Source organism: Elephantulus edwardii, unplaced genomic scaffold (genome assembly GCF_000299155.1).
Source record: "Elephantulus edwardii isolate Elephantulus edwardi_28Jun2011 unplaced genomic scaffold, EleEdw1.0 scaffold00022, whole genome shotgun sequence".
Classification (NCBI taxonomy): domain Eukaryota; kingdom Metazoa; phylum Chordata; class Mammalia; order Macroscelidea; family Macroscelididae; genus Elephantulus; species Elephantulus edwardii.
Window position 1 is genome coordinate 8,634,021 of NW_006399772.1, and position 22,743 is coordinate 8,656,763.

At 45.2% G+C, this 22,743-nt stretch overlaps 1 protein-coding gene across 2 annotated transcripts in view; it reads right to left on the bottom strand.

Moving 5' to 3' along the window:
* The window catches only part of ATXN7L1 (ataxin 7-like 1), a 336,816-nt gene that overhangs the window by 167,333 nt on the left and 146,740 nt on the right, over positions 1 to 22,743 (bottom strand). The window contains exon 4 of one of the 2 annotated variants that reach the window (XM_006882621.1): positions 6,760 to 7,268. The exons of the other annotated variant lie outside the window; for it this stretch is intronic. Coding sequence (XP_006882683.1) covers positions 7,186 to 7,268 — 83 coding nt within the window. The 3' untranslated portion in view covers positions 6,760 to 7,185. Of the gene's footprint in view, positions 1 to 6,759; positions 7,269 to 22,743 lie in introns of those variants that run through there. 2 annotated transcript variants of the gene reach the window in all.

The window sequence follows — 22,743 nt, forward strand, 5'->3', positions numbered from 1 at the left end:
ACACACACACACACACACACACACACACACACACACACACGCATACACACATCCAGGAGCTAGGATAATAACTAACTAAATAATTAATCATAACTACCTACCTAGTTAATCATATGAATGAAAGTAGGGGAAAAACAATGACCAGGAAAGTCTTTGGTGGTGTGATGTGGCTGTTCTGAGTTGCAGTCATGTCAATTCTGGCTGGTGGTGACCCTGTTAAGTTTCAGTGGCAAAAGCCCAGAAAACTCCCAGCAACAGGCCCTCCTGTCAACGTTCCTGGCAGCCTCTCTCACGCCTTATCAAGCTGCCAGACAACCTGACCAGTGAATCCCATCTGGATTTATGATTTTCCTTCAGTGAGAAAAGTGTTCTATTTTATTATTAAGCCTACCAAAAAGCCAAATTCCTGAGATACTGTAGGGAAAGTAAACCCCAAATGGACTGGGGGAAAAAACACCTCCCAAAATTGTTTATTGTAAAACAAGGCACAGACACTGAAAATCACATAGAACAAATGTAGTGCATTAGAAATTTCTGTAAGGCAAACAAACACACTTGGAACTATTATTCAGGTCAAAGAACAGAATTCCTCCACCTCCCCACCCTCTAGGACCACTCTTTGTATTGGGCCCCATCACGATATTTTCCTTCAAAAGCAAGTACTCCCTGACTTTACGGTTTACTTGTGGTTTTATCATCCAAGTGTGTATCCTTAGACACGGTAGCTTAATGTTATCCAATTTGAAAAAAAAAAAAGTAAATACACACACACACACAGAGATTTGTAGGTGTGTGCTGTTGAGTAAGAAGTGACTCAGAGCTGTCCCTACAGTGAGTTCCAAAGGCCGTTAACTGCATGGAAGAAGACCGCCCCTCCTTTTCCCTCAGAGCAGCTGTTGGATTTGAACTGCCTCCTTTGGGGTTGGTAGTACAACTAAGCCACTAGCGTGAACACATATAAAAACAGTTCACATTTTCTCTTTTAACAGTTTTTGAGAGTACTATTTGGTGGTGTTAATCACATTCACACTGCTGTGCAATCATTGCCTAACTATACATCCCTAAACAGAAACTCCGTATTCATTGATAAGAATTCCCCTTTCTCATTTTGATACAGTGAAACCTGTCTGAGCCAGGACTCAATAGGACTGCCTTATTTTTTCTGGGTCTGGCAGTTGCTCTGCCTTTGACCAGGTGTAGACTTACCGCTTTGCTATCACTATCAGCAGAAAAGATTTATGTTTTCCTTTTCTGACACGTTTCCATCTTTCACAGGTTTTATCTTTCTAAGCGACCATTCCGCCCCCCCCCCCCCCTCTTCAGGTATTGCATTGCTCCACCCCCCCCCCCCCCCCCCCCCCCCCCCCCCCCCCCCCGCCCCGCTATTTCTTTTCCTTAAAATTTATCTTGGAAGATGCACTTAACCTGCAATTCTCCAGTCTGGATGTAGCTTGTTGAGTCTGAAGTGACCCATAGCTGACCCTCCAGGGGGTTTTCAGAGGCAGTAAATTGCACGGGATGAGAATGCCCATTCTTCCCCCTAAGAGCAGGATTTAAGTGCCTGCCAACGTGTTCCAAGAGACTCAATTTCTAATGCAAATAATCACCAGTTCCAAAACCCCATCTGCATACATGCCATGCTGTTGAAAGCAGGGCACATCCACTGTGGTAATTACATTCTCCTGAGTGTGGGCAACCTGAGTTCTCACAGTAGAGTCAATGAAACAGGAAAACACCTGTGAGCTGCCACTGCAATGGACACAATGAAGTTCTCTGTTGAACTAATGATTTATAAAACATATAGATATGTGTATTTGCAATTGGAAGTGACTGGGGACTGCTTCTCTTTAATGCCTCCCAATAGAGTTAACATTAGCAGGAAACCCATTCGGAATGAGGTCTGGCATCATGTTATGCTCCGGGGCGCAGGGCTGTATAAGGTTAGGTTTTATCAGAGATGATTGCATAATAAGGGCCTGGATACAGCAAAAAACTAAGGAATCTAAACCACTAACCAGACTCACCAAGTGGAAGAAATAGAAATTATAGATGAGAGGGAGATCAGATCTGGCCATTTACTTAGGGTCTGCAGCAAGAAGGCAAGCTTTACTATTCCCCTCCCCCCTTTCTCTCCTCTCAGCAGACAGACCCAAGAACACGATTATCAGAATTTTCAAAAGGCTTTATCAAATGCTAGCTTAATCCTATTCACTTAATGGTGACCTCCAGGCACCTCCAATAAGCTCAACACCCTAAATTACATTCTCCAAAGCTATCACATGCACACAATGGATAAAGCAATGCGGTGCCATAGTACAAGACAGGCATTTCCTTAACACTTAAAATTAATTAGATGGGGGGCTCATTTTGATTTATAGAGAAGAGAAAAACCTATAAAGCAGAGAGCAAAATATGGACTCAAAGTCAAGGCACTCGTCAGACTCGATGCGCTACTGAATGACTTGATCATAGGGTTAGTTTGTACAGTTGTACAATAAGTATGTCTAAAGGACTGTAAAGGAGGGGAATAAAAAAATTAGGGCAGAAATCCCATAGCCATTCTGGTTCTGCAGCCCCCTTCCCCTCCTTTCTTGTCTCTCCTGGAGATTTTTACTTGTGAGGGAGCCTGGGTTTGTGCATGTTCTTATCATACAAGGAGGAGGGAGAAACGGAAGGGATGAAGAATGGCCAAGAAGAACTGAGTGCAAATTTGACAACTGGAGGGAGTTCTTCCCAGGGCTCAGGAGTTTTAAAAATAAGTTTTCAAGATAGAGTTTGTCTTAATTATCTAGCTGTATTAACAGTGAGGGAATTTTGACGGCTTAGTGGCAAAGAATTGTGCTATCAACTCAAAGATAACGCTGTTCGAATCTACCAGCTTCTCTCTGGGAGACAGATGGGCAATCTCCTCCCTGCTGCCTGGACTCTGTGATGCTGGAGCCCTGGTGGCTCAGTGGGAAAGAAGTTGCATTGACAATCCCAAGGTAGATGGTTTGAACCCATCAGGTGCTTCATAGGAGAAAGATGGGCAGTCTCCTCCCATATAATATAGTCTTTGAAAACCTGCTGAGCTATGAGTCAATTCCGACTCCACGGCACATAACAGCAATAATAATCTGTCTTCCAAGTAGGCTTATGGTCCTCTTCCAGGATCACTAGGATTCCCCAACCTCAAACCCTTCACTGACTCTTTTGATGATTTCAAACCCTAGACTCTAAAACTAAAGTGTAATGAAATCCCCGAAGGACAGGCTGGGCGGGGGCCCCAAAGGGTGTTTGAAGGCAAGACCAGCACCTTAGACAGAGGTTAAATCTATCATGGAGTCCACGCTTCTGGTCACACACTTCTGCTCGGCTGGCCCCAAGGCAATTCTCAAGCACTATTGTGCTTAATCCTCATACCAACTCCCTGACAAAAGTATCATTATACCTATTGATCACAGCTGAGAAGATCTGAGCACAAAGAGGTCAGGAGCTAGAAGAGGCTAGAAGATGGGAACCCAGCTGTAAGCGCAGCTCTGTCCCTTCACACTCCTCTCCCTGAAGCAGGAGCATTGTCTTCGCGTTTCTGGGTATTGGAAAAACTCAAGAGCTTTGGGGTTTGCTCCTTCCATGGGCCAGAAGGAGAGCAGAGAAGCACATGCAGGTTCTGGCTCTGCTGTGCCCTCGCATGCAGTCATGGAGAGGACCTCACACTGCTTCTGCCCAGGCCTCCCGTGGTTCCCAGCTGTCAGTGAGGTTCATCACAGAGGGCAGGGGGCTGTGCGTGGTCATTACTTACACCTCCTGCCTTGCCTGGCCTGGAATGCAGTGCTTCTTCTAGGGGCTGCTCCATTTGTATTCCCTCCAGGCAACCTGTGCACATTGGAAATCACGCTACTGATAAGACTCATCACTCAACTGATGAGACAATCAGAGAAAGTTATCGATCAGGGGAAGTGGGGAAAGTGACAGAGACAGGCCTGAGACTGCCTTGAGACCAGCAACAGTCTCTCAAGCCAAGCCTGCCGAAAGGGGAGCTACAGGGCCCCTTCAACACTCTCTCTGGACCACTTTAAAGTCTTCTTTACCCATAAGCTCACATTCCACACCCAGAACTACTTCACTGAAATACAATATTTATAGTCTATTTTTCTAGCCCACTTTTAACTTTTTTCCTAATGACTGCTTAAATTTATCAGCCAAGTTTTGGGGCACTGAGGTTAAGATGGATTTAGAAATAGTCTCAGGGTTTCAATTCTCTACTATGACTTTCCGAGTCAATTGAGTAGGAGTTGGGTCCATATTGGGCTACTCATTCCTAAAGCTCAGATGTAAACACAGACTGGCTGTACTGGGATCTAGCAGAATGGTGAGAGCAGAGGCTTTGTGTTTGTATCATTCAAAAAGATCATCAAAGTATATGCAAAGGGACTGGCAGGTGTGTGTGTGTGTGTGTGTGTGTGTGTGTGTGTGTGTGTGTGTTATATGCCTTGTCCTGGGAAAATGGCAGTGGTGACAAGAAGTGGGGCGTGACCAAGAAGACAGAAAAAAAGCACACACAGAAATGTGCCTCAGCTGGATCTCATGCCTCAAGTCCCTGATTACATTTATGACCCTATTCCTGCAGGAATACAGAGAGTTAACAAGGAAATCACCTTGGAAACTGAGACCTACTCACCCATGGCAACTTATTAAACATCTAAGGCTTCGAGGCCTTATTACATGTTTCGTGTATTTTCTTATCCTCTGCTGTTCACTTCTTTACTTGTCAACACCTGCTGGAGGCAGCTAGAGTAATCTCGCCAATTTTGCTGTATGTGCAAATCAATTTGATTCCCCCCCCAAGATAAAAATCAGTAAAGTGATTAAGTTACAATTAAGGCATGTCAGTGGAAGTACAGACAACATGAAAAGGCTGAGAAGGAACTGCCCTGAGGTCACCGGTGACTTCCTGCTACCCAGGTTAACCCTCTCAGAAGCAAATGAATTTTCTGCTCTAAATTTTGTTTTTGTTGTTGCATCCATGTGTTTTTCAGTGATGGAAGCCATTCTAAACCAACCAGCCAAACCCCCTGCCCTCAGGTCATTTCTGACTCATTTTGGCCCCAACGGGGAGGAGCAGAAATGCCCCAGAGGGTTTCTGAGGCTGCACATATTTACAACAACAGATTGCCACATCTTTCTCCTGTGGAACATCTGGTGGATTCAAATGGCTGACTTCCTGATTAGCAGCCCAATGTTTACTCCACTCAAACAGGGCTCCTTGCTGAAATAAAGAAAACAAATATGGTAATTGAGATTTGATACAATTATGTGGGACACATAGGAATTCTAACCCAAAGGCATGCGGTTCAAATCCACCACCTGCTTCACAGGAGAAAGATGGGCAATTTCCTCCCATGCAAGTAATTGCCTCTGAAAACCCCCTGGAGAGTCAGCTTTGGATCAGTTCTGACTTGATGGTACATACATCGACAACATGTGGGACATGTATGTCCCATTGTGGACTCCGGCGGTAGGATATATAGGGGGACTAGTTTTTCACCGATTCAGTTATCAGGTCCTGTACTACAACTAGAATAGCAGCTTCCCAAGGAATTGATCTTAAGGGAGTGTGACACGGGTGCTTCTCCTATGTGGTGAAACCTTGACTCACATACTTGGGATATGTTGTCAGAAGGCACCTTGGAAAAAGAGAAATACTTGGAAAACTGGAAGGTCAGGAAAGAAGACCTTCAATGAGATGGATTGACACAGTGATTACAACAGGGGGTTGAGCCTGTCAGAAACTGGGAAGATAGCACAGACAGGGCAAGGTTTTAATCTGTTATTCACAGGGTCACTATGAGTTGTAGGTAACACAGTAGCATCTAACAAGAAGGAACCTGAAAAACTGAAAATGCTGGTGGATGATATAAGTCACACAGATCATGAGAGAGTCAAATGATTTTTCCCCCTTCAAGCTTCACTCTCTTTGCTTGCTTTATAGTATATGATATTATGAGCAAATTATTAAGATTTCACCTACTTATAGAAATTCTTTCTCCTTTTTACTTCTATCATGCAATCTGTCAACCATGTGCCCCTGTGCCACTCTTAATAGATTTATAGCTGCTAACAGTCCCAACCATCCATCCATCCATCCATCCATCCATCCATCCATCCATCCATCCATCCTTCCATCCATCCATCCTTCCACTCCTCTAATAAATGTTTCATGATTGCAACGTGCCAGGCACTAGAAAAACAAAAGACAAAGGTAAATTTTATATCTGGCTTTATAGTTTACAAAAATGCTGTTACATACATTATATCATTACATTCTTGCTACAATCATGTGAGGTGGTTATTTGTGAACCCATTTTATAGATGAGGAAACAGGCTCAGAGAGGATTCCTGGTTTAGTTAAAGCAGCACAGCCAGCAGGTGGCAGTGTGAACATGAATTCAGGCCTTCACCTCATTTAGAATTTATATGTGTAGGGCATTCTACATGGAGAGGATGTATACAGTCAAGTATAATTTTTTGAGTATTCTCACTGTTTCTATTGAAATATCTCAATAAGCATATCCAGTCAATATATACGTACTGAGCCTGTGTGAGGCTCTGAGGAATGCAAACATGGGATCCCTGCCTTCAATGAGATGATGGTCTAGTTGGATGCAGACATTAATCATCAGCTCGCACAATAAATGTACATTTGTCTTCAGTGTATGAGAGAAAGGTTGTTTGGTATGGAAAATCAAGAGTAAATGTGGGGCACAGTCCAATTGGAGTCAGACCATGCAGGATTTTGTAGCCATGGTAATGATTTTCAATTTGGGCTTAAGAGCAATGGGAAGTCATGGGTCAGAAAATGGCATAGTTAGCTTGGATTCTGATTTTGACTTCTGTGTGTACAATGGACTATACAGGAGCAAGAGTGGAAGCAGGAAAAACAGCTGGGAGGCTCTGGCAGCTGTCCAGGTGGGACGTGATGGTAGCTCGGGCCAGGGTGGAGGTGGTGGAAATGGAGAGGACCCTGCGGGAGCCCATTTTCTCACTAAGCCCTGCCACCAAAGTGTGCTCACGAATTTGCAGTACACAGATGCTTGTCCACACTTCAGGGCCGCGCTGGAGTCTCCCCTTCCAGGAAGCCTTCTTCAGACAAGGTCAGTCCTCCGAGACCTTCCAGAAGTTGAATGTCTTCCGTCCTGTCCATTCTCACACCTCGTGCTTGTCTAGGGCTTGGCTGTTCTCGGGTCCACTCCTGGAGATGCCTTCATTTCTCTTGTCTTGCTTTCTCCCTTTGGAAAGTAAATGCTTTGTTGGCATTTGCTGCAAGGTATCAACAGGGCGCCTTTGGAAATTACATTTGTAAGTTATTACTCATGCCAATTGCCTTGTTTTCTCCCCCTAAATTAAACACTGGTTGCTTAAATCTGTCTTCATGATCTTGTTCTATCAAAACGTATGTCCCAATTTTTCCATTATTTCCTCTAAACTCTTTCCCATATTTCTCCTAGTGGAAAGCAGATTCAGAGGATGGAGTTGGGGGGCAGGTTGGGGGCATGAGTGTAATTAAACAGGGGCTGTCTGACCAGAATCTCTATACCTTTTAATGGGGTATTTGATTAATCCTTTCCACAGGCACCATTATTCATGCCTTGATGGAATCTCATTTTATAGCTCTTAATACATGGACCCAATTTATCCACATCACATTGTATTCTAATACTTGTCATCCAAGTTATTAGCTATCTCCTTCTCAGTGTAAAATCATCAGCAAGTTTGATTAGCTCATTCCCCGGGGACGATAAGGGAGATAAGAAAAGACACAGCACAATATGACCACCAATGGCTCAAGAGTGCTCAACAGTGGTGGAATCCATTCATGGAGTCAGGGTGGCCTGTGGCAAGGTCTTTTGGTGGGATCCAGAAGCCATATTGGCCACATAAAGCTGACTGTACTAGTGGGACTGAGCCATCATGCAAGTGAGAACACTTTTTGAAAATATTGAGGCTTTACCTTCACCTGCCTCCAAGTCCCCCTTCGCCCCCCTTCCCCTATTTCCTTCCCGAGAGGCTCAGCCCAGAAATTATCTTTATCCCTGACCATCACTTCTACCTTAAATCCTTGCTTCTTTCTTTACTAGGTTAGGGGTGAGTGGGTCAGACAACAGAAATGAAACCCACTGTGCTGTTTATTAGTGTTTCTTTCCCCAGACCAGGGCTGGCTCTATGTAGCTAGCCTGCCCTTTCTTTTCCCTGGAATCAAACCCAAGCCATGTGATTCACGGGCAGCTTCAGTCCTTTCTAAGTGTGGAAGAGAGAAGGGGTTTGAAAGATTCCCTAAGGGCCATGGGCTCAAAGGTTATAGGGAATTTCCAATGCCCCTTCCTCTCTCACCCTTTCCACAGTCCAGTCAAGAAAATAACCCCAGCCTGGATTGCCACAAGCCCCCTAGAGTCCCTTTAGAGTTCCTGTCATTTTTCATTGAAATGATTTTGTGATTTTCCTGAAGCAAGAGAGTTAAGAAGGACAAAAGAGGCTTGTTCACTCTTGGTGGTGCTCACCCTTTAAGACTTGGAAAGCATCCTTTTCCCTTGAACCTGGGCAGGACTTATTTACTTGTTTATACAAATGGAATAAACAGGAAGTGTCAACATGACACTTTAGAGAGGAGGCCATCCAGGATTTGATGACTGCCCTGCTCCCCCTCTCAGACTGCTTTCTTGGAGGGATGTGAACCATTCGGTCGTGAACAGGTTGATGAGGAGACCGGAGGACCATAAGTGAGGAACTAAGCTTCCTGACAAGAGCCATGTGAGGGAGCCATCGTGGAAGTGGATCTTCCAGCTCCAGTCAATCCTTCAGGAGACTGACGCCATGGACAGCAAGGACCTTGATTGAAAACTCAGAGATTCTAAGCCCGAATCAGCCAGCCAAGCAGCTCCTGACCCACCACCGGCCCTGTGCAGGGCAATACATAACTATTGTTTTAAGTTGTTAGATGTCTTATTGTCACAGTAGATTACAAATAGACTCTCCCACTGAGGGGAAGGCTTTGGTTCCCTCCTCATTTTGGTTCCCTTCTCACTACGTTTCTCTGTGGTTCCTTCTTCTCAACCCTGGCCTCTCAATCTTCTCTAAGAAGTGGGGGGCAGATGAGAGGGAGAAATTCCCAGAGAACTTGGCTTGGAATTCCAGCTCCCGTCTGCCATTCAGGGTGGCGTGTGGAATTAGGCGAATGGTTTTCCTCTCAGGCCACTCAGCCCATGAAACTGCCTCTTGTTTCTGAAGCCCGGGGCCTAATGACTTTAGTCAGGCCGACAGCCAGCATGAAAGACTGAGCAAACATGTTCCCTTTTGCACCACCCGCTCATCTCCTGTACCCTTTCCTGCTCATCTGCAGCTTCTGGAAAAGGTCACGTCTCATTTCAATTCTGCAGTTAAGTGCATCTGACACTAGGTGGGGGGTGGAGATGCAATTTAGCTTAAATATTGCAAGGTATGCCACTCTGCTCCACCCTACCCTCTTCCGGCTGGGTCCTGCCAGTACAGAGTCTGGATCATGGACCAGGTGACAACTGATTCCCTGGGGCTCTTCATGCTTATACAAAAGGCAAAATGTAACTTCTGATTTAAAAAAAAAAATCCAAATTGTTCACTCAGCTGGTGAAATTCTATTAACTTTTACAAAATCTATCTTTGTTCTACAGAGCAAGGTCAGGCAGATATAGCTGTTAATATTTCCTGGAAAGTTTGGGAAGGCAAGGGAGCAGTGGGCCTAACAGGTGGAGTGAATGAACCTAATGAACAGGTTTTCCAAGTGTGAGTCTGGGACCAACTGCAGAAGCACCGCCACTTGTCAACCTGTTAGAGGTGCAAATCCTCAGATTCTACCCCAGATGCATATCAGGACCTGGGTGAGCAATGATGTCAGTTTAAAGACTAAGGTGCACCTGATACAGCTAATGTATTTTTGATTGCTTCCTGTGCATCTGAAAGTTGGACAATGAATGAAGATGACATAAGAAGAACTGTGGTGTTTGGAGAAAAGTACTGACAATCCCAGGATATGCCTAAAGAACAAACAAGTCTGTCTTGGAGGAAGTGTACGCAGGCTGCTTCTTGAAGGCAAGAATAGTGAGACTTCACCTCACACCCTTTGGGCATGTTTTCAGGAGAAGGCCAGTCCTTGGAAAAAGACATCATGCTGATAAAGGTGGAGGGTCAGAGACAGTGGCAGAATCTCAGCAAGGTGGCTGACACAGTGACTGTAACAACGGCTCGAGCTTTCCAGAGATCATTAGGATGGCAAAGAAGAGGGCAAAGTTCAGATCTGAAGTTCACAGGTCATAATAGAACTGATGGCAACCAACAAGACAATGACAGCAGGTAACTCTGATAAAGGTTGAGAATCACTGACTTAAAGGTTTAAGTTTAAATCATTCTTCCATTCAAAGGAACTGAGGACCCAGTGTTTGCCTGAAACTGAACTCAGGAGCAATGAAGAGGAATTTGAAGGGATTCCTTTCTGCAAGAGTTCAGTTTCCCCTCCTTCCCCTTCATTGGATCACAAAGGTTGAAAAGAGTGCAAGAATTTGAAGACACTAACCCTAGCAAAGGAAACCATTCTTTCCACAAAAATCTTGTCAATGGACAGGAGGCACACAAAAACTGCTTTTTCACAGGAATGAACATGCTCTCAAAATAGTAACCTTTCTAAAGTAAGTCAATGTGTGGGTTTAATATATCATGTACAGCTGGCTCAGCCTTTTAAGCTAGGGGAAAAAAAGTGATTTCACCATGAATGAAAAGCTGAATTACTTCAAAGACTCACTTAGGTATTGTCTGTCTTTTAATGAACCAATTATTCTGTTGTTTCATCATCTTCCATGCAGTAGTACTTCCCCCCGCCCCCACGCTCCGCTCCTCTTTTTCTACGAACCTAAGAAAGTCATAGCAGCTAATAGAGTGTGCTTCCTATGGCTGGGCTCCATGGGAACGCTACATTAGTTTACTCATTCAAGCCTCCTCCATCCTCAGAAAGTGGGTGTAAAAACGTACAGTCTATAGATGAGGAACAGAGGCTGCCTGACATTAACGACCTGCCCACAGCCCTAGCTCTGGGGAAAGGTAGAGTTGGAATAAAAACTTACTCCCATCTCTTGACCCCACGCCAATCGTGCTGCACCCTCAGCTCCTGGGTCATATTGTTACTTATGAAAACGACTGATTAACTGGGAAGACATGATGTGGGATCTATTTATTTTGGAAGATGCTGTATTTGCAAAGAAAAAGGGATATGGAGAAGGGATGACCGGAGCAGTGAGAAAGGGAGACTGCTACAAGTGGGAGAACTCCAACAACTTGGGGAGAAAGCTTTTTTTTTAAGTGAATATGGTAATTTGGGGTTTTGATCCCCTCTCCCTCACGTCTCATCTTTGCTAACCCTCCAAAATGGATTCTGTAGAAACAGAATTTAAAAATCCATGCCATATTTTCCCTTCAACCAGATTAGCCAGAGGAGCTGCCTATCAAGTTCTTAAAGTCCTAGAGTGGTGAAAGGTTTGATGCATTTGGCTGCTAACTAGACAGTTGGAGGTTCAAGGATGAGCCTTGAAAGAAAGGCCTGGCAATTATTCTGAAAACCAGCTATTGCAAAATATAGAGCACAGTTCTGCTCTGCCACAGGTGGCGCTGCCAGGGGTTTGATGGACTCAACAGTGACCAGTGATCACCAGCATTGGTGGCCTGTTTGGTCCCTGTTGACACTGCTTTCAGGGGATGCCTCGATGATGACAGTGTGCTCACTGACTCATTCATGGCAATGTTATCAGTGCAACGTTGCTCCTGTGGCTGGGAATGGACTTGAGCTGATCCAGCCAAGCTTGGGCCTTTGTCACCGTGGCTGCCCTGTTAATCCAATGGTTAATCCAGGGGTGGAGACTGTTCCCAAGGACACAGAAGAAATCAAAGCTCTCCACCCGGAGCAGCAACTCACTCTGCTTCTTGGCACGGGCCTGAGGCCTGCCCCAGCTGGCCCACTTCACCCACCACACAGGCCTATCTCCTTTGTGGGTCCTCGCTTTCAGCTATTAGAGTAGGAGTTCTCTCCTTCCTTCCACATCCTTGGGAACAAGCCAGTGCTCTCAGTTAGATGCAATCAAGAAATTGAAAGCCCACAGGAGTGTCCAGGCAGCCGCAGGCAGGTATCTTTCTGGCCATGCACACAGCCTGCCACGCAAGTGGATGGAGAGGCATCCGCCTCCCGCATTGGCTTTCTGCAATCAAGCCTCTTTAGAACAAAACCAGCAGCCCCCATCTATTTTTAATTCGGGGATGTTTGCTGGCTTTTGCGGAGACGCTGCTTTGATTAGTAGCATTCTGAGGAACTCCAGACGTGAGATGTTGAGCTCACAAATGTATGATTCATTTCAGGATTCTGAAATACCTTATCAACGGCACACTGCAGGCTGGGAGTTTCTGAGAAAGCACTGTATGCACAGACATGGGGCATCCGATGAAATAAATCTGCAATGGTTACAATCCCAGAGGTCGGGACCACCATGGTGCGCTCTGCACCGTCACAGCATGGCCGCCCCACAGGAGCACGGGATTTAGATGCTCCCTTGCGTGGACACCCAGATGCTGCCTCATTTATCTACCTGTGACAAGGGACATGCTGGAAGAGAATCAAGAGATGACAAAGTACTTCTGGGTTTAAAGGAGCTGTTCAGGCTGGGTGTACGCCCAGGGGGAAGCGGTGTACGTGCCAGGAGCCATCATTTCATCCTGCGAGAAGGCCACGTTTTGGCAAACATCAACCAGCAGATGAGTGCTGTCTCCTTTCCCCAGTGCATTTAAAGACACTTGCTCGGCAAGGCTGCAACGCAGGCGTTCTGAAGGCTGTGCAGCCGCCAGCAGACCTGCCCACACACTGCAGGAGGCAGGGCAGGGAGGCACTCGACAAGGCTTGCAGATGAGAAGGATTTTTCCCATGTTGAGGCAGACAGATAGCAGAAGAATGATTTCACAGGATTCCAGAGCAGAGCTCCAGCCTCAGTAAGCGACTCGGGGAAAGGCAGGCTTGTGTGAGATAAGCAGACAAACATTTCCAGGAAACGAGCCAGTAGAGTCGGCTCTTGTGGACATAAACCCCCCAAGCTCCCAACTTCTCTGGGAACAGGGAGGAAAGACACTGGACTTTTTAAGAGGATCCATCTGGGCAAAATCTGGTCCTCTGCCTCTCGCCTGCTGCTCATCGGCCAGCGAGGGCTCCTTATCATTCTGGCTGGGGCATAGTCTCCTCCTTTCCATCTTCCACGTGTCCCCTCTGTGAAGGACTATGAGTCATGGTCTACACGCCTGGCACTCTGGAGGCGAAGTTTCTTCAATTAGCTTAGTCTGTGGTTCCCTCTCTGCCATGTGCTGGAACAGGTAAGGCTGAGACCTGCATCAGTGTGTATGCAAGTGTGCCACGTGCCATCCTGGCTCCTCTACTCTTTATATATTTTGGCCTCATGACAACCTCTGTGAGTAAGGCACTATCATCCCATTTTTAGATGAAGAAACTGAGGCATGTCACTGAAGGATGTACAAAGGGTCACTTAGCTGTTGTTGTTGCTGTGTGCCATCGAGTCACGACTTACGTACATAAGCCCTAAATCCTGCTCTATCCTGTGCCAACTAGTGAGCTCAAAAACTCAACCTCAAACTCACTGAGTGGACACTTATTCATAGGTGACCCCGCATTGGGTTTCTGAGGGTAGAAATCACATGGGAGGAGTCGGCCCTTCTTTTTCCCCCTTGGAGGGGCTGGTGGATGCAAACTGCCACTTACCGGTTCACAGGGAAACTCCCTATAGACCATGCCAACAGAATTCCCAAGCTAGTAAGCAACACAGCTAACGTCAAGAACAGGCAGTGAAGCTCCAGAACCTGGCTCGTTCAGCCCTGGGAAAGACCACCCTCCTTCAGACAGAGCAGGTGACCCCCAGTGGGCACTGGATAGCTGGGGTCTTCCTCCTTCCCCAGGCTTCTCAACCCACCAAAAATCTAACCAACCAAATAAAACCATTTGTGTCAAGATGACTCTGACACAGATCAGTTCCTTGGGTGTCACAGTACAACTGTGCCCCATCGGGCTGCCAATGGCTGCTTTTATAGAAGGAGATTGCCAGGTCTTTTTTCAAGGCACCTCTGGGTGGACTCAAACCCCCAACCTTTCAGTTGGCCGTCAAGCACGTTAATCGTGTGCACCACTCCTGCTCAGGCCGACTCCTCAGCAGGTACGAAACGCTGGAGGCCAGTTTTGTAGTGTGAAAAGAGAGAGGCACAACCCAACCTTTTCTCCACTCCCGTTTGTTTCTAAATTTGGGTCAGACGCCCAAATGTCTGCTCCTTGTGTGTTTGCTTTGAACATTCCACCATGCCGCCCCTGACCGCTTCAGACAGTCTCTCTGTTCTGCCTTAGAAGGGCACCTGGCCCCTCCCTGCCCACCTCCAGGCTCTGCAAAGCTCCGGCTGCCAGTGACTGACTGATGTTCCCTGCCCAAGCTCATTTACATTCCAGCTAAAAACGCCTATTTTCCACGTGGCAGCGAGGCATATTTATAGTACATGCTACCTGCCGTGACATTGTCAAATTTCTCATTTCTAACAAGAACCTTGGTGCACGACAACCAAGCCCATTCCACAGGTGAGCAGACTGAGGCGGGCGTTTGGGGGTGAGTGGAGGCCACAGCAAGGTTGCCATGGAGTCTCACATTGCCACATCTCCAGAGCCACTTAAATACAATTCTCTCTTCAGATTGCTTCCTCTCATTCTCCTGTTTAACAAACTTATCTTGGGCCTCAAAATGAGCGATGTTATCAAGATTAACGTGCATTATATTTGTGCCTGCTTGCCAGCTCTCAGAATACTAACAAGCGACATTAAGCTCTGATGACAGGGACTTCACTGCTTAGCTTTCTGCCAAAGCCCATTCTCATTAGCAGGTTCACACGCATGCAACACACTTGGATTTCTGCTTTGCACACTTCTCTCATCACCCGTTGAGGCTAATCTGAATGCGGACAGATTTATTCTCATGCAGAACACAACCAAGTGCTTTCGATGTTGGCTGAAATGACCCTCATTTGGGTGCTGATGGAATCTCCTGGCCAGGAAATGAAAGAGTTGATCGTAAGCTCTATAAGCATACTGAATGATATGCCTTTAGAGTCAAAGTTGTAAGATTCTTTTTTGAATCGTTATTATAGAAAGATCAGTTCCAATGTGGATCTGAGGAGAGGCTTGTTGCACTTAAATCTGGAATGAGAAACTCCAAATGCTAGGAAACTGGTCTCTCACTGGGTATGCTGTTTTGCGGCTCTGGGCATTCCTTCCTGAGGTGTCTGTCCATGGAGAGTGCTGGACCAGAAGCGGGGAGTCCCGAGCTCTAGTCTAGCTCTGCCCCATCACTTGTGTGACCCTGGGGAAGATACTGAACTCTCAACAGCCAAAGCTGTCAGCTCACTAACACCCGATCTATCTCACTGAGTTTCTATGAAAATCGAAATGTGCAAGCAGAGTGAGAGTACATCACAAATGGCTGAGACTGAGAAGCCCTGGGGGTACAACGACAGAGCACAGAGAAACTAACTGGAAGGTTCGTGGTTCGAACCCATGCTGCACCTGCATAAGAGAAAGACCTAGCGATATGCTTCTGTCAAGACTGTTGTTTTTGTTAAATGCTTTTGAGTCGGAATCAACTCTAGCTGACCCTCCAGCAAGATTTTAGAGGCATTAAACCAGGTGGGTTGACACAGTCACTGCAGCAGTGAGTTGAGTGTGTCTGAGATTGTGAGGATGGCATAGGATGGGACAGGGCTCAGATCTGTTGTTCATAGGATCACTATGAGTCGTATTGTATGCAATGGCATTTAATAACAATGACAACAAGCACAGGAGGACATTGCCCACCTTTCCCCTGTGGAGCAGCTGAGGGATTCCAATCATACACCTTTGTGTGGGCAGCTCAGCGCCTCACCGCTGTACCACCAGAGGTAAGTAAAGACTACAACCTAGGAAACACTACGCAACAGTTCTAGTCTGTATCACATGAGGTCGCCACCAGTCAGAACAACTCCACGGCAATGAGCTGGTGTAGTTTTGGGGCAGAGGGTGACCAGCTGGCATGTTTGCTCTGGTTTCAGCAAGTCACCTGGCAGGCTGGCCACCCTCCCTGAGTGTCCTAGTTGAATCTCCAGTTTGACCTCCTGGAGTGAAGTCTCTGAACTAAGGGAGACTCGATGAAGGCAGATGTGTGAGTCCATAAAACTGAATCCCCAAGGGGAGACGCCTAGACAATGTATTTCCCCCCTCTTTTTGTTCCCATTAGTTTCTGTTCCCTTAGCTCACACTATCTTCTCACTGCCAAGAATCCAAAAGAAGAATCACACCCTTCTAGCTTTCCTGCATCAGATTATCGCCTCGAAAATATTTCCCTGACCCCTGTTGGTGGCTTCCCGCCACCCGCTAACTCTTTAACCTAACAGTTTGAGGCACTCGGTGCTTTGTGAAACAAAAACATGTACTGAAGAACTACCGTTTAGACCAAGACCGGGCCAATCCACGCAGTGGGAAAACGGTTATTTGGGCCAGTGAGGAATCATTACCAAATGGAGGTTTCCCCTTTAAAAACTTACAGCCTGCCCGAGACAATTCAATATTCATAAATGGAAAGCAGATATGACTTCTCTGTTCCGCCAAGAGCAATAGCTATTTATCACGGCAAATGACTGAAATAGTTGTACGTACAATGCTTTACTCAGTGCTGTAAATTATGGTATACAGAAGATTAAACTTAAGTCTAATGCTACCCTTGAGCTTCAACAGCTGAGTCCTATAAGTGGGTACCGTTGAGAGGAGAGACTCTTTCCCCCCACCAGTTACTGTTTAAAAGGGTATCTCTATTAAAAAGTTGTCTTAAACATAAATTACCAGGCAGGCTGCCCCTGGCCTGGGGCGGGCACTTCCTCAGGGCACTGACTCACACGAGTCACATCTGAATCACACAATGACAGGCCTGAGACTTGAAGCATGTGCTTGACTGACCTCCAGGGGCATGGCAGAGGAACTGGGGTGGAGGCGAGAGAGAGGCCTCACAGAAGGAGCATCTATGAAGCTGGTCATGGGGGCAGGAATGGGGGTTCTCTGTGCAGGGGGCTCAGCCAGCCTATTAAAATGATGCGTCTAACCACAGCACAGACGGTGAGAATGGCACGACTTGGGCAGTGCTTCTTTCTGTTGTACCCAGAATGGCTCTGAGTCACAGGCTGGGTCTGTTGATGGTCCCTAACAACATTAGCAGACCCAGACCACTTCAAAGGCAACATTTCTTCTCCTGTTCTGTGAAGTATCGGCTAATCCTGATTTAGCACTGAGGTCTTAACATCCCAGTGGCGTTTTCTTCTCCAGGGCTTTGTTCTTTCAAGTGTGGTCTGTGGACTGAAAGCATCAGTGTTCTCCAGAGCAGTCAGAAATGCTGCCTGACTGAATCAGAATTTGCTTCTCAACCAGATTCGCCAGGTGATGGATATGCACAGTTCTTTTCATGCACACCTGAGTTTGAGCATCACAGGACAGGTAAGCTGGCATCTCCAGGGAGGAGAGCCTAGATTTTCTCACTGGAAACCATTACAAACAATGAATGTGACTTCTGACGATGAATAGGACTGAATGATGTACTTTCGGATTCCGAGTCCTCTTTTGTCTAATTCTGCTCCAGAACATTGTTAAGAACTTGAGAGTCTGATCTTTATTGAGAAGGAATATGTCACTCTAAATTGGCAGATACACAAAAGCATCTCAGGGTGTAAACCAGAGTGAATTAGGAAGAGTTCATGCTTTATAAATCAATAGGATGGCTTTCATTTCCTTGTGAATCAGTAAGCTGAGAAAGCATCACCTGTATTTTGGGGAGTGAGATCAGTTTTAATTGTAATTACTAGTTGATCTCAAGTGAGTAAAGTATGTAAAAGTCTCTGTGTTGTTTGAAAAGACAAGGGTCCTGGGTAACTTTGATCATTAGGAAATAAATTATAGTTAAGTGTGTAAGTTAAAAACTGGCACCTAAGCCGTCCCAAAAAAAGATCATCTTATAGAGTGTGGAAATTATCAAACAATATCACTAATATCACATAAGCAAGATCCTGCTGAAGATTACCCAAAGCAACTGGAACAGTCCTTCGACAGAGCACTGCCAGAAGTGTAAGCTGTGGTACTAGGGACACCATGGCCAATGTCAGATGGATCTTGGTTGAAAGCAGAGAGTATGAGAGAAATGTCTGTCTGTGCTTCATTGACTATTCAAACGCATCTGACTGTGTGGATCACAACAAATTGTGGCTGACCATGAGAAGAATGAGAATTCCAGAACACTTGATTGTGCTCATGTGAAACCTATACTTGGGCCAGGAAGCAGTCATCAGAACAGAGCAAGGAAACACTCTAATTTGTTCAAAATCAGGAAAGGATCATGTGAGGGATGCATCCTGTCTCCATACTTTTTCAATCTATATGCAGGACAGAGCATTTGGGAGGCTGGACTTTACGAGGAGGAATGTGGCATCAGAATTGGAGGAAGACTCATCAGCAACCTGCATTATGCAGATGATACAACCTTTTTTGCTGAAACTGAGGAAGGCCTGAAGCATTTGCTACTGAGGGTAAAGGACTGCAGCCTTCAATATGGACTGAAGCTCAACATCAAGAAAACAAATATTCTCACCACTGGGCTGACTGGCAGCATCATGATAGATGGTAAAGAGATTAAGATTGTTAACAGCTTCAGTTTGCTTGGTTCCACAATCAAAACTCGTGGTCCCAGCAGCCAGGAAATCAAAAGACGAACTGCTTCAGGAAAACCTGCTGTCAGGGACTACTTCAGAGTGTTAAAGAGCAACAATATCAGTCTATAGACTAAGGTGCACCTGATCGAGGCCATGGTCTTTGCAATTACTTGCTATTCATCAGAGAGCTGGACAATGACTAAGGATGACAGAAAAATGCCTTGGAGTTGTGGTGGTGGAGAAGAGTATTGAGTATTCTATGGAGGGTAAGAGATCAAACAAGTCTGTCTTGGAGAGGGTGAAACCAAGTGCCTCCTTGGAAATAAAGATTTTGAAGCTCCATGTCATATACTTTAGGCATGATGCCAGATGGTCCAGTCCTTGGAGGATATGCTTGGATGGGTGGAGGAACAGCACAGGAGAGGAAGACTCTGGATAAGACAGATTGACACAGTAACTCGGGTAGTGGGGGTAGATGTGTCGGAGACAGTGAGACTGGCTCAGGACAGAGCAGGTTTCAGGGCAATTGTTCATAAGGTCGCTACGAGTTGCAGGTGACTCAACGGCACATAACAACACACCAAACCCCACAGACTTGATTTTTACTCATAGACACTTTGCAGGACTGAGTAGATTTGCCCATACAGTTTTTTTTATTTCATTAAATTTTATTAGTTTTAATGAACATTTACAGGGATTTTGGGTTTTCATTTCTTCATTGCTGCACCATTCTCTCTACCCTCCTCCCCAGTTTGTTCTTCTTCCCCGCCATCCGAACGTCTGTTGCTCATACAGTTTTAAGACTGCAAATCTTTTTCTTGTTTTTCATGCTCAGAGTGGCTGTTGAATTTGCACTGCCAACTTCTTGGCTAACTGTGAAATGTTTTGACCACTGCACCACTAGGAATCGTTAAAAAGTTAATGGTAATGATGAAAACAAGAGAAGTAACATCTGTGGTAGCCAAAGTAGCAGAGGAGGGGGAAGGATAATTAGGAAACTTTACTTATCCAATATACAGCAGGAAGGAGAATAATAAAGCAAATGAAAAGACAGAAATACGAATTAAATGACAGAAATGTACCCAAACATAATCATAATAAATGTAAATGGGCCAAATTCACCTATTAAAAGAGACAAGCAAATGGGATTTTTTTAAAAAAAAAGTTAGCTACAAACAGCTTATAAAAGAGACACTTAAAAATGATAGAAAAATAGTTGAAAACAAAAGATCACAGAGATATACAGGCAAATGCATGTTAACCACAAGAAAACTGGGCAGCGGTGTTGATCAGATAAAACAGAACCCAAAGGTGTTAATCAGATAAAACAGAACCTAATGAAAAAGTATTAATAGAAATGAAGAAACCACCACTGAACAGAGATGATGGTCAAGGACATATATACATACACTCAGCGGTGCAGACTCAGAATTGTTAAAAGTCCTCCAGTCATAGACAGAAGAGGTGAACACACACAATCATAATAGATTTCAAATTCCCTTCTCAGACATTACAGGTTTTGATCTGTTGTTCCTAGGATCACTGTGAGTTAATAGTTGACTCGATGGCACATAAGAACAACAAAGGAACATTACAACAAAATATGCAGACAAAAATTGGCGAAGAAAAGAACAACAAAACAAACTACACATATATTAATCCCTGCACATAAAAGAGAGATCTCACACATTTTACAGTCACATAAGACATTTATAAAAACTGATCATGTATGAACAAGTTACAAAGGAGGAGTCATACGATATAAATGGATAACTTACAACCCACATTCTATGATGATTATAAATTAGAAATAAAACTAAGATGATAGTGAAGCCTCTTCCTTCCAGCTGCAAACAAAAAAAAACCACACTCCCAAATTACCACTTGACAGTGGTTTCTGTCCCCCATGTGTGTGGTCTAGTTGCTTTGAGACCAGGTTAATTTACATGTCACTTGCCAAGGGTACCTCAAGAAACTCCCCAGACCATTATAGCTTCATTATTTTGTATTTGTAACTAAATTCGACACCACAAGGAAGGTGAAGCACCTGACTCCTTAATGGAAAGAAGGGGTGTGCCTGGGTAAATTATGACCACGTTGTAGGAACTGGAAGCTACTATGTACGGCCCATGTCCCAGCCAGTGGCTCGCTCTGCCACTCTGTACTATCTCTTCCGTTCTGCCAACACTGTTGCTGTTAGGTGCCGTTGAGTCAAATACTACTCACCAAAACCCAAGAACAATGAATGTGAACCCTGCCCTAGCCCACGCCATCCTCCTCATCTCTCATACACGTAACTGAGCCCACTGTTACCATCACTGTGTCAAACCATCTCATTGAGGGTCTTCCTCTCTTTTGCTGATCCTCCATCTATCCAAGCATGATGTCCTTTTCTAAAGACTGGCCTCTCCTGTCAACATGCCCAAAATACATGAGACAGAGTTTACCACTGTTGCCTAAAAGGAGCACCCTGGCTGCACTTTTTCCAAGACATGTTTGTTCATTTGACAATTGAAGGGATATTCAATACTCTTTTCCAACACCACAATTCAAAGGCATCGATTCTTCACTGTCCTACATTTTCCTGGCACCTGGAAAAAGGTGCTGTTAAAGTGACTTCTGAAAAGTGGGAAGCACAGAATACACAGACAACAAACAAGTTCAAATGTCTGAAGGGGCTGAGAGCACCAACTTCTACAGAAATCTCCCCAAATTAACTAATACCGGTTCCTCCCAGTGGCTGGGCTGCCATCAATGTACGGGTGGCTGAGTAATGAAAGAAGTTTCAAGATGAAAAATGTAAAGAACTTTAATGAGCACCAGATCCCTAATGTGCCATCAAACTGGCTCCGACTCATAGTGACCCCTGTAATCAAGAGAATGAAGTCCAGTCTGACCCCTCACCATCCTCCCATGCTTTGCTGGGCTCAAGCCCGCTGTGTCAGTTCGACTTGTCTTCCTTTTGTTTAATGATGCTATTGTTAGTAGTTACCGCAGAGTTTGCTCCAGGTCATAGCAACCTGACCCCACATACAACAGAATGAAATCCTGCTTTATCCTGTACCACTTGTTGCTGTCGTTAGATAGCACTGAGTCAACTATGATCATAGCAAGCCTATGAACAACAGACCTGAATCTTGCCCTATCCTGTAACACCGTTACCATCTCTGATATGCTTGAGCCCATTGGTAGTTATTACAACAATCTATTTCTTTGAGGGTCTCCCTCAGTTCCTCCACCTTTCCCATTATGATATCTTTTTCCCAAGGATTGGTCCCTCCTGACAACAATGCTCAATGTATGTGAGACAAAGTTTCACCATCCTTGTCTCTCAGGAACAAACTGATTGCACTTTTCCCAAGACAGACTTGTTTGTTCTTCTGGTAATACTCAGCGCAATTCTCCAGCATCACAATTCACTGTTCGTATTGATCAAATCACACTGATGAAAGGTTTGTAAGTTCTAGCCGTGCATGTGTTATTGGGTAATTAGATACTAACAAGATGAAAGAGAAGGTCGCAGCTCTTCAACCTGTGCAATGGAGTGCCCACCATGACGGAAGCAGCCTGGCGGCGTCCTGTTCCCAAACCGTACGAGCTGCAGAGCGGGGCACTACTCTTACAGTTCTCCTTGACCTTCTGTACACCAACACTGTCTCCAACACTCCTCTTGAAGCACAGCTGAGGGAAAGGTTTGATGTCAGAGCTGGAGTTTCCTTATGACCAAAGTCTTAGGCATTCATGAGTTCTGTGTCACAAATTACAATTATATGACAGTGGTCATAGAGAAAGGGGGGAAAAGCATTTAAAAGGTGCTCCTGTCTATCTTCTTCCTCTTTAACCCTCCTGGCAAATTTAGCATGCACTTAAGAGATCCTCTCATTATTAGGATGACACTCCAGAGCTGACAGTAAGGCAGGTAAGTGGGTTAGGGGTCTT